Consider the following 13,321-nt stretch of genomic DNA (forward strand, 5'->3'; position numbering starts at 1 on the left):
TGCGTTTTTCTTGTCTATTGAAAACTATTAATAGTTTGTCTTTTGGCAAATAAATCCCCAAATCAATATCCTACTGTCTTTTGGCATGTATCCCTTCCCCCACCAAAACAAAAGAGAAATCCCTCGTCTGGAGACCATAGGCTCAGAATAGCAAAGAGTAATGAGTAAATATATATATATATATATATATATATATTTTTTTTTTTTTTTACAAGAAAAGATACTCCTGAAGGTCAAGGGTAAATTAAACTCCCCACTGGAGAGGTTTCCTTATGAACACAGGCCTTAACTTCCTGCCTATTACTGCCAATGTATCCTCTCCCCCAAATATTCTGAGTTCTTTAACCTTGAAGTTAAACTCTGGTACACAGTCGACCCTTGAACAACACAGGTTTGCACTGTGCAGGTCCACTTATACACAGATTGTTTTTCAATAAATAAACAGAACAGTATTACATAATCAGTGGTTCGATGATCTCTGATGTGGAATTATGGATATGGAGGGCTAACTGTAAAGTTGTACGTGGACTTGAGACTGTACAGAGGGTCAGCTCCCCTAAACCCTCATTGTTCAAGGGTCAACTGTATTTGAATGGTACAGTTCCACTTGAAAGATGATGTTTGAAGCTGCTATTACATAATTCTTGGCATCCAGTAGCCAGTTGAGACAAAAAGGAATATGGGTCCTTCTAATATAATATGAATATGATTAGCATTAAAAAAAATCACTTGGGATATAAGTCGAGGTATTTTTTATTTATGACATATGTACATACGTACAAAATTGGCTTTATCCAATACATCATCCTGCATAGTATCTTAAAAAACAATACCATATTCTGGGAGTAAAAATCTAAGTTTCTTAATTTATGTATGACCTAACATCTTTTAGAACACAGAATATTACCAATTTGGCTTCACAGAACACAAATTCCTGTTTAGAATTTTTTCTAGCCAAGGAACAAAATAAATTCAACAACATCTTAAATTAATTTAGCTGACCCTGAGTATATTACTAATTTGCATAACTTAAATTAATGTATATAATACACTTTCATCTGTACTGTTATCTACTTATATTTATCATACTACCATTTTGTCTATATCCATTCATCTCAATTTTCTACCTCATTAATCCTTGAGAGAAAGAACAAAGAATGGGGAAGTAATAATAAGAAATTCAGAGGAGAAAACTACAGGTATTAGCTCAAACTTTTCCACCCAGAAGTCTGGGGCCCAGCTCTAAGTCCAGGGTTACCTGATAAACTTAATAACAAGACGATATTGATCTGAGTACCTTCTGTCAATTGAGGCTGATGTAAAATTACTCTTCCTGCATTTCTTCCTGTTCTCTTTCACAACACTTAATTAAAAAGTATACAAACTGAGCTTCCCTGGTGGTGCAGTGGTTGAGAGTCCGCCCGCCGACGCAGGGGACACGGGTTCGTGCCCCGGTCTGGGAGGATCCCACGTGCCACGGAGCGGCTGGGCCCGTGGGCCATGGCCGCTGAGGCTTGCGCATCCGGAGCCTGTGCTCCGCAACGGGAGAGGCCACAGAGGTGAGGGGCCCGCGTACCGCCAAAAAAAAAAAAAAAAGTATACAACTTATCAAATTCAGTAAGTAGTTCTGGGAGCACTTCAAAAGAAAAGAAAACACAAACATGACCAAAATAGTAGTGGCAAAGAACTGTGTTAAAGATCGGTTGTCCCAAGATGCTTGAGGGTAAAACTCCCCAGCTCAACTCTCCCAAAAAACGCTAGTGCAAGAATTATAAGGAAACAAGCAAGAAAAGGACAGGGCAGCTGGATGATTGGTGAAGGGAGCCGTGGCCTTAGGTTGATGACCAGCATATCTCATACCAAAATACCAACAGTAAAAGACCTCCTGGCTCACGCTGCCCTGGTGTGTGAGAGGTAATGAGTTACTTTTCTTGCCCCTTGTACAAGAGGGAAATCCAAGAATGAAAAAGTAAACAAGAGGCTGGGAAAGTTGACTGTGGAGTCAGTCATGCACTGATGCCTACATCTCTCTTCTTTCTCTCATTACTTTTAATGACACAGAAGACTGAATGACAACTATACAGTGCATAGAAATTAACACATAACACAGATGGAAAATTAGTACTTAATCTTCTCATCCTCAGGTAAAAAAAATAGAAATCAAACAAGTACTTGAAATATTAATACAAAGCAAACATTACATGAAATGACAGCACAGGATAACAGCTTCAATACCTTAAAAGATTTTATAAGATTGTGCTGATTCTTTTACATCTAAAGAATTATATAGAAGAGTAAATAAAAATTAAATTATGTTCATATAAGAAACTATCTTCAAAAAGTTATTTGAACTTTCAAATATAGAGTTCAAAAGTATATGATGAACTATTTTTGATTTGTATAAATCCCAAAATGGTAAAATATATTATCTGGGGGAAAAAGAAGCTTTCATTAAATACAAACATAATGGACTAAATAAACCAGGTTCACTATAAAACAGTTTCTTGGAAAACTTCCATAAAAAGTAAAGGCAGAATGGCACGAAGTTAGAAAAGCTGTGTTTAAGGCAAACTAAATAAGTAACCTTAAAGTAAGTCATATGATCCCATAAACAACAAAGTAATTTCCTCTCAAAAATTTCTCTATTACAGTCGGAGAAATGAATTAAAGCAGAAATAATGGCTGTTGTCAGAGTTACTTGGAAGCACTGAATACCATTATGCAAAAAAACCCAAATGCTTCTAATTTAAATATGCTTGACTCATTTGCCCCTTAGTTGTCATAGAGCAATGAAAAGAATAAAATGCATTATCCCAGTGTTCATCATACAGTATGAATGTGAAATGCTGAAACATTAAAAAAAAATGGAATTTTTCAGGCTATGTGTATAACATGATAACCAAAAAGAAAATGATCGATTCTGTTATTCTGGCCTATGTTAAAAATATGCATAGACAAGTGCACCATCTCCCTACAAGTAGGTGTGTTAGAGTCTCTTGTTGAGCACACGGCTTAGCATCAGACCTGTGATCACATGGACACACGAAAAGCTTCCAAGATGGACAGGGAAGAGATTAATCATGAATTAAAAGAAACAATGCTTTTAAACAGTGTTCAGTAAACATGTTCTTTAGTCAACTATTTCTTAAAAAACAAAATAATCAAGTACATATCATTAAGTTAAATATCTTAGCACATGAACTTGCACCTTATAAATCTGGTGTATCAAACTGTCCTATAAAAATATTTATATATTTTTTGAGAACTATGGTACGTGCAATTATATAATCAGAAAAAGGATCTGTTTCTTTTCATCTACTGGAATGACACCATGCCTTTCTAAGAAAAAAACTGCAGCCTACAGGAAAATGATCAAAACAGCTGGACTGACTGAAGTTGTCCAGTTTAAGAAGGGACTGTCTCTTCTCCACCAGCAGCTCAAAGTTAGCAAGTGTCAGTATCCCAGGCCAGCCTTCTCACATGGTCCCGGGGGACAGGCGCTGTTTATACATGCCTGCTACTGCTTTGGCTGCACTGTAGATCATCTGCCGACGAGACATGCCAGTGAAAGTCATATGCCAATCAGTCCGGCTGACATTGAGTAAGCTCTTCTCCAGGACTTCGCCCACTGTCACCAAAAGGCCCGACCACCTCAGACTGTAGTCCTGGGGAGTTAGACTTTGAGCCTAAGGAAAAAAGAAATCGATATTTTAATACATTAAAAAACATCACTGGAAGTAGTTATGTCATAAGTGACATTTCAAAGTCTCTCAGGTTACTTCTCATAGAGATTATGACAGACCCTGAGAAACACAGCTATGCTGCCAAATGTATGAAGTTACAAGGCTACAAAAAAAACACAAAACAATATTGCACGCATGGACTTGATTTACAATGTCCACACTAAGCTCATTTTGTTGTTTAAATACAATCTAAGTCTTAAAGCTAATGACTCTATCTAACAGCTCAGTGTCAGAGGGCCTAAGTGTCAGTTCTATATTCAGTGTCACTTTAGGTTAATAAGATTAGTGCTAAAATAGAAATGTTACTTTTATCTTTTTACAGTAATAAAATTCCTTACAATTACAAGAAAGAGATAATACTGCATATTAAGGCTTCAACCCTATCAGAAAAGAATTGTTAAATTAATCTGCAGAAGAGTATTCCTGGAAACTTCATTTATGTGTGAATAAGTTAGTACCAATATATATCAAATAACATCCAGTCCAGGAGAGAGTATCAACCACTGTTACATCACTTGTACTTGACCCAGCCTACTTCTGCTCCATGGCAATCATTTATTCACCTACACAGGAATGAAAAAATAAACTCACTGCCTGATATCCAAGAATGATACAGTTTTTTGGCTTTAGGGTGGTAAGTATAGTCCAGAGGAGTATACCCATATGTAGAAAGGATCCATGCAGTGATTCCCAAATGTGCTACATATTACAATCGCCTGAGATGCATTTTTTTTTTTTTTAACAAAACCACTTTTCATGCTCCACCTAAGACCAATGAATTGGAAACTCACAGATGGTTCCAAGAGAAAGAGCACAATACTTATAAAATAGTTTCTGAGAAATTTTGCTGGGGAGCCTGCTCTGTCTTCCCTTCCACAGGGTACACTGCACTATCAGTATTCTACTATGTTTTAAAGAGAGACAGTAGATAAACCACTATGGTCCTCAGAACTGTGTTTCTCAAGTGTGATGTGCACAAGAAGCATCTGGGGAGCTTCTAAAGTTGCAGATCCTAATTCCATAGCCTTAGGTTAGGGCCCAAGAGTACTTTTTTTTTTTTAAGACTAAATGGGCAATGCACAAATCCTTTTTTTCCAGTTTTGAGATAAAACTGACATATATCACTATTTAAGTTTAAGATGTACACCACAATGGTTTCACTTACATTTATTGTGAAATGATTACCATGATAATCATCCCATATTCAGATACAATGAAAAGCCAAAAAAAACCTTTTTTCTTTATGACAAGACCTCTTAAGATCTACTCTCTTAACGACTTTCATATAGCATACAATAGTGTTAACTACAGTCACCATCCTATACATCATATCCTCAGTACTTATTTCTCCCGTAACTGGAAGTCTGTACCTTATGACCACCTTTCTCCTACCACCCTTCCTCAAGCGTGCATTTTTAACAAGTTCCCAGGTGATGATTATGATGCTAGGCCTAGGATCATACTTTTGAGGATCAAAATACTTGACATTATCAGCTAACATCTAGAAACTGGGTTTTTAATTGGGGGAGGAGGGATCATTTATATTTGTTTAACCAGCATAAACTGTATAAAAATTTTTCCTGATTCTCACTAATATATTGATATATGCTGATTATAATCCCCTTAAGGGCTGATTTCTAGTCTCTTAAATTCTCTTAAAAAATTTCAACTACAAGGGAACATAGAATTGAACATCTTGCAGTGGATAAAACAAGAAACAGCGTAGAACTGAAGAGCAAGGACAAGAGGAAGGAATCTCAATACCTATACTTTTGTATCTCAACTTTGTACCTTGCGAAAGAAATGAAATGACAGCAGAAATGGCAAAACAAAAAGCAAACAACACTCTTTGAATACCACTGTTCACAGTTAACCACATTAAGAGCCTGTGTGTACTTTTCCAGGCCTTTTTGTCCTATTCATTTATATACATTTTAAAGTATATATGGGTATATGTGTGTGTGTGTATATATGGATACTACATGCAGTTTATTTTCACTTAGCAATGTCACAGACAAATTTGAATATTAGTATATATAGTTTTATTATTATATATACTTCTGATGCTTTGTTCCTTGAGCATAATGTCTGTTTCTTTCCAATATATATATTTAAAACAGAATAAAAATTGTCCTTGCAGTGATCAGACATCTAGCAAAAGAGTCACCAACATTTTCTGAAAAGGGTCACGTAGTAAATATCTTAGGCTTTGTGGGCCAGACAGTCTCTACAGCAACTACTCAATTCTCCTGCTGTAGCAAAAAAGCAGCTGTAAACAGTATGTAAACAAACGGGCCCAGGTATGTTCTCTACAAAAAAACACTTCTTTACAAAAACAGGGGTCAGGCCAGATTTGGCTGTAAGACTTTTTTCTTTTTTTTGTGCTAGTCCCTGATTTCAAGCAATGTAAGAATGACAGTGACAGAAGCAGCCTTAGAATTACAAGGTTCCTAATGTTTTACCATTAGATCTGATTTTTGCTTTGACTTTCCAGTATACGCATACCCTTCTAATCCTAATTAGCTAAGAGTTATTAGCACGGTTGTAATTTCTTTTTTTTCTTTTTAATTTTTATTGGAGTGTAATTGATTTACAACGTTGTGTTAGTTTCAGGTGTACAGTGAAGTTAATCAGTTATACATGTATCCACTCTTTTTTAGATTCCTTTCCATTATAGGCCATTAGAGAGTACTGAATAGAGTTCCCTGTGGTATACAGTAGGTTCTTATTAGTTATCTATTTCATATACAGTAGTGTTTATATGTCAATCCCAATCTCCCAATTTATCCCTTCCCCCCTACCCCCCCCCCCGCTTGGTAACCATAAGTTTGTTTTCTACATCTGTGACTCTGTTTCTGTTGTAAGTATGTTCATTTGTACCCTTTTTGTATATTCCACATATAAGCTATATCATATGATATTTTTCTTTCTCTGGCTTACTTAGTATGACAATCTCTAGGTCCATCCATGTTGCTGCAAATGGCATTATTTTGATCTTTTTTATGGCTGCATAATATTCCATTGTATACATGTACCACATCTTCTTTATCCATTCATCTATCAATGGACATTTAGGTTGCTTCCATGTCCTGGCTATTATAAACAGTGCTGCAATGAACATTGAGGTGCATGTATCTTTTCAAATTATGGTTTGCTTCCAGATATATGCCCAAGAGTGGATTGCTGGATCATATATTAGCTCTATTTTTAGTTTTTTAAGGAACCTCAACACTATTCTCCATGTGGCTGTACTAATTTACATTCCCACCAACAGTGTAGGAGGGTTTCCTTTTCTCCACACCCTCTCCAGCATTTATTATTTGCAGACTTTTTGATGATGGCCATTCTGACTGGTGTGAGGTGGAACCTCACTGTAGTTTTGATTTGCATCTCTCTAATGATTAATGATGTTGGGCATCTTTTCATGTGCTTTTTAGCCATCTGTATGTCTTCTTTGTAGAAATGTCTATTTGGGTCTTCTGCCCATTTTTTTTATTGGGTTGTTTGTTCTTTATATTGAGCTGCATGAGCTGTATATTTTGGAGATTAATCCCTTGTCAGCTGCTTCATTTGCAAATACCTTCTCGCATTCTGAGGACTGTCTATTCATTTTGTTTATGGTTTCCTTTGCTGTGCAAAAGCTTTTAAGTTTAATTAGGTCCCACTTGTTTATTTTTGATTTTATTTCCATTACTCTAGGAGGTGGATTGAAAAAGATCTTGCTGTGATTTATGTCAAAGAGTGTTCTGCCTGTTTTCCTCTAAGAGTTTTATAGTATACAGTCTTACATTTAGGTCTTTAATCCATTTTGAGTTTATTTTTGTGTATGGTGTTAGAGAATGTTCTAATTTCATTCTTTTACATGTAGCTGTCCAGTTTTCCCAGCACCACTTACTGAAGAGACTGTCTTCTCCATTGTATATCCTTGCCTCCTTTGTCACAGATTAGTTGACCATAGGTGCATGGGTTTATCTCTGGGCTTTCAATCCTGTTCCATTGATCTATATTTCTGTTTTTGTGCCAGTACCATACTGTATTGATTACTGTAGCTTTGTAGTATAGTCTGAAGTCAGATAGCCTGATTCCTCCAGCTCCGTTTTTCTTTCTCGAGATTGCTTTGGCTATTTGGGGTCTTTTGTGTTTCCACACAAATTGTAAATTTTTTTGTTCTAATTCTGTGAAAAATGCCATTGGTAATTTGATAGGGATTGCATTAAATCTGTAGATTGCTTTGTATAGTATAGTCATTTTCACAATATTGATTCTTCCAATCCAAGAACATGGTATATCTCTCCACCTGTTCATGTAATCTTTGATTTCTTTCATCAGTATCTTACAGTTTTCTGAGAACAGGTCTTTTACCTCATTAGGTAGCTTTATTCCTAGGTATTTTATTCTTTTTGATGCGATGGTAAATGGGGTTGTTTCCTTAATTTCTCTTTCTGACCTTTCATTGTTAGTGTATAGGAATACAAGAGATTTCTGTGTATTAATTTTGTATCCTGCATCTTTACCAAATTCATTGATTAGCTCTAGTAGTTTTCTGGTAGCATCTTTAGGATTTTGTATGTATAGTATCATGTCATCTGCAAACAGTGACAGCTTTACTTCTTCTTTTCCAATTTGGATTCCTTTGGATTCCTTTTATTTCTTTTACTTCTCTGATTGCTGTAGCTAGGACTTCCAAAACTATGTTGAATAACAGTCGTGAGAATGGACATCCTTGTCTTGTTCCTGATCTTAGAGGAAATGCTTTCAGTTTTTCACCGTTGAGAACAGTGTTTGCTGTGGGTTTGTTGTATATGGCCTTTATTATGTTGAGGCAGGTTCCCTCTATGCCCACTTTCTGGAGTTTTTATCATAAGCACGTGTTGAATTTTGTCAAAAGCTTTTTCTGCATCTATTGAGATGATCATATGTTTTTTATTCTTCAGCTTGTTAATGTGGTGTATCACACTGATTTGTGGAAACTGAAAAAACCTTGCATCCCTGGATAAATCCCACTTGATCATGGTGTATGATCCTTTTAACGTGTTGTTTGATTCTGTTTCCTAGTATTTTGTTTAGGATATTTGTGTCTATGTTCATCACTGATATCGGCCTGTAATTTTCTTTTTTTTGTGATAACTTTGTCTGGTTTTGGTAGCAGGGTGATGGTGACCTTGTAGAATGAGCTTAGGAGTGTTCTTTCCTCTGCAATTTTTTGGAAGAGTTTCAGAAGGGTAGGTGTCAACTCTTCTCTGAATGTTTGCTAGAATTCACCTGTGAAGCCATCTGGTCCTGGCCTTTTGTTTGCTGTTAGATTTTCAATCACAGTTTCAACTTCAGTACTTGTGAGTCATATTTTCTATTTCTTCCTGGTTCAGTCTTGGAAGGCTATACCTTTCTTATCTGTCCATTTTTTCTAGGTTGTCCATTTTATTGGCATATAGTTGCTTGTAGTAGTCTCTTATGATCCTTTGTATTTCTGTGGCATCTGTTGTAACTTCTTTTTCATTTCTAATTTTATTGATTTGCACCCTCCCCTTTTTTTCTTGATGAGTCTGGCTAAAGATTTATCAATTTTGTTTATCTTTTCAAAGAACCAGCTTTTAGTTTCATTGATCTTTTCTGTTTTTTCTTCATCTCTATTTTATTGGGTTGGCCAAAAAGTTCTTTCAGTTTTAAGTAAAAATAAACGACACAGTTTTTCATTTTCACCAAGAATTTTATTCATTTACCATTATATTATTTACTACTATTATTTACTACTATTTACTACTATTACTACTACTATTATTTACTATTTTATTTATTTACTAACCGAATGAACTTTTTGGCCAACCCAATACTTATTTTTGCTCTGATCTTTATGATTTATTTCCTTTTGCTAATTTAGGGTTTTTTTTTTTTTTTTTGGTTGTTGTTCTTTCTCTAGTTGCCCAACAAGGTGGAAATTTTAAAAAGTTATGAAGACGTAGGTGAATAAAGTAAATTTTGATTGGGATGAAACAGAGGAAACAGGAGATTCACAGAACTTATCCCAGCAGGGTGGAAATCTTCAGATGGCAATTAAGAAACAGGATGAATAAAACAGACATAGGTGGGATTAAAACAGGTTTTAACACAGCACTACCAAAGGTTGAGTGGGACTCCCTGTTGGTTCCCCAACACTGAAGGGCCCCAAATAAGTCTGCTCTATTTATCCTAGTTAGGAGAAATTTTAAAAGTCTGAAGGTAGAAATGACAATGAGAAATTTAAGCAGCAATCAATTGGGGCAGTGACTAGGCAGATTAATCAAGATAAAGACTGACAAATGGGTCAAAACCCCTTGGCTCAATCCCTAGCTGGGGACCCAAAGACTTTTGTACAAGAGTGAGTAAAATGGTCAGGAGTGGAGAAGAGAAGTTTCCCTTGAGCTGTGTTACCAAAGTCCACTAGTGAAGGCCTGATGTGTGCTACAATTAGACTGAAAGAAAGTAAAAATGTAATGGGTGATAGGATTATGAAAGTCGACACTTCCCCTACCTAGTATTACAAAACCAAAACCCACTGATGAAGTCTCAATGGGGGCTACAGTGAGGAACATAAGTGATGATGGAATTACAGTATAAGTCTGTAGGAGACTTGGTGTGTTTGAACTGGTTTCATGTGAAGTGACGGTGTTTTTTTTCACCTGATTGTATTTTGGGGATGGACACTGTATCTCACTGGGGAACGTTTCCCTTATCTAGTATTGTAAAACAGAAGGGATGGAAAGCCACCCTTCAAGCATTATTAACTGGACATGCTCTATGGAACCAGTAAGATTGTCTGAGCCTTCAGTGTGGAATAGAAGTTGGAGTGCTGGTAGGGACAAAACTCTCTGTGCCACAGCCCTATGTGGAACGTAGACTGAGGCTTATGGCAAAAATCTGTGAGTGCCTCCCAGCAATGACTACTTGAACTTCGAACTACAGAATTTCCATTTGAGGGGTGTTTACTACCTAGCCACTGGACATTAATTGAAGCTACTCATATGACTAAAGGGCATAAAATGATACTGAAATGTGAAATACCCAAAACGTCTGGGATGATGGAGAAACACCCTAATAGGGATGGCAGTGCCCGGCAGAGTTCCACCATAATGGAAACGGTTTATACAGGAACATGCTGTCTGGGGAATACAGGGAGGAGACTAACAAGCTCGGTGTCTCTTTTCCTCTAGGACAGATTTTGGAGTCACCCGAGAAGCTGCCGGAACCGACTGCCATGTAGACAGTGCCCTATGAACAGCTCTTAACTGGCCAACCAAGAGCTGCTTGGTTTATGGGTAGCAGTTCCAAGGTGGATGGATAACATACTATTTGGAAGTCCACTGCTCTGACTGAGGAAGGTAAAAACAAATCAGACAGGCAAGGCTGAACTGCATGCTGTTTTCCCAGCAGTGATGAAAGAATTGAACAGTGATATAATCTCTTATCTTCTGGTTTTTACTGAGTCATGGGCAGTGGTCAATGGCCTGGCCATATGGTCAGGCAGGAGGGCAATGGAAACCTGGCCTACTAAAAGGATGCCCATATGGGACACACAACCCTGTGGAAATCACTGTGGGAACTGGAGGGATGCATTAAACTAGAACATGTTGATGCCCATCAGAAGAACTCCTTTCCAGGCTTGGAAGGTGAATGGAATCAACAATCAGATATCCCCCTGCTCTCTCTCAAGATGGCCACCTGGGTCCATGAAGTGAGTGAATATGGGGTTAGTGCAGCAATGCAGAGATGGGCTGAATCTAGACCCATTCTTCTTGTACACTCTGAGTCACAAAATGCCAATAAAAACTGTTCTGTCCACCAGCAAAAAAGACAGAGACTGCAGATGGCTATGTGACAGATTTCCTGTTAGGAAGGCCCTGAACATAGCAAGTTAGTTGGTAGCCCTGGAGGACTACAAACGGTTCTTTACAGGTAGAGACAGTGACTCTAGGCAGGGCTTTTCTTACCCAGTGGTAGAGGCAAATGCTCAGTTACAGTTTCTGGTTCAGCACTCTATGTTGTTGTTGTTAACACCTTTATTGTAACTATGTTTTTAATCTTTGTTACAACTCCTAAGGGCCTTTAGGGCAAGATGTGCCTTCACTCCATCTGAAAAAATGGGGCTAACAGTGATTGCTGCTATATGGGCTGGTGGTAAAGACAGCCCACCTGTTCTGCACCTATGTAACCTTAACTTATCTGAATAGAAGTGGATGAGGGGGAGGCATCTGCTAGCCTAGTATTGCTGTCTGTAATCTAGACCAGCACAGTTGCTGAACCTAATGTCCCTTCCAAAGGTGGAGAAGTTGGGATATGAATGGAGAAAAGGGGAAAAAAAAAAAAAAAAGGCTCAGAGCAAGAGATGATACCATCTCTTAGCTCTATTATACTACATGCCTGAAAGGGTGAAGCCATATACTGTATCTCTGACACCCCTCCTGCTGTTTTTTTAAATTGAAGTATAGTTGGTTTACAATGTTGGGTTACTTTCAGGTATACAGCAAAATGATTCATTTATACATATGTATGTACAGATCTATTCTTTTTCGGATTCTTTTTCATTATAGACTACTACGAGATATTGAATACTGCACAGGAAACTGTAAGTCCTTGTTATCTACTTTTTATATAGTATTGTGTATTTGTTAACCCCAAACTCCTGATTTATCTCCTTGCCCCACGCCGCCACTATCCCCTTTGGTAACCGAAAGTTTGCTTTCTATGTCTCTGAGTCTATTTCTGTTTTCTAAATAAGTTCATTTGTACCATTTTTTTTTTTACATATAAGTGATACGTATTTGTCTTTCTCTGTCTTACTTAGTATGATAATCTCTAGATCCATCCATGTTGCTGTAAAATGACATTATTTCATTCTTCTTAATGGCTGAGCAATATTCCATTGTATATATGTACACCACATCTTCTTTATCCAGTCATCTGTTGATGAACATTTAGGTTGATTCCATGTCTTGGCAATTGTAAATAGTGCTGCTGTGAACATAGGGGTGTACGTATCTTTTCAAATTAGAGTTTTTGCCTCTTCTAGGTATATGCCCAGGAGTTGGATTGCAGGATCATATGATAGCTCTATTTTTAGTTTTTTTATGGACCCTCTATACTGTTCTCCATACATTCCCACCAACAGTGCAGGAGGATTCCCTTTTCTCCACACCCTCTCCATCATTTATTATTTGTATACTTCTTGATGATGGCCATTCTGACTGGTGGGAGGTGATAACCTCATTGTGGTTTTGATTTGCATTTCTCTAATAATTATTGATGTTGAGCATCTTTTCATGTGCCTGTTGGTCATCTGTATGTCTTCTTTGAAGAAAAGTCTCTGGGTCTTCTGCCCATTTTTTGATTGGGTTGTTTTTTTGTGGTAGAGTTTTATGAGCTGTTTGTATATTTTGGAGATTAATCCGTGTTGGTTGCTTCCTTTGCAAATATTTTCTCCCATTCTGCAGGCTGTCTTTTCATTTTGTTCATGGTTTCCTTTGCTGTGCAAAAGCTTTTAAGGTTTAATTAGGTCCCATTTGTTTATTTTTGCTTTTATTTCCATTACTCTGGGAGAGGTATCC

General features: G+C 37.1%; 1 protein-coding gene across 5 annotated transcripts in view; it reads right to left on the minus strand.

Moving 5' to 3' along the window:
• Positions 1–735: 735 nt before the first annotated feature.
• Positions 736–13,321, minus strand: part of PRRC1 (proline rich coiled-coil 1) — a 43,105-nt gene continuing 30,519 nt past the window's right edge. For all 5 annotated transcript variants that reach the window (XM_004279863.4, XM_033405827.2, XM_033405826.2 and 2 more), the window contains one exon: positions 736–3,686. In XM_004279863.4, coding sequence (XP_004279911.1) covers positions 3,477–3,686 — 210 coding nt within the window. In that variant the 3' untranslated portion in view covers positions 736–3,476. The remainder of the gene's footprint in view (positions 3,687–13,321) is intronic.

This window comes from Orcinus orca, chromosome 3 (assembly GCF_937001465.1).
Source record: "Orcinus orca chromosome 3, mOrcOrc1.1, whole genome shotgun sequence".
Lineage (NCBI taxonomy): Eukaryota > Metazoa > Chordata > Mammalia > Artiodactyla > Delphinidae > Orcinus > Orcinus orca.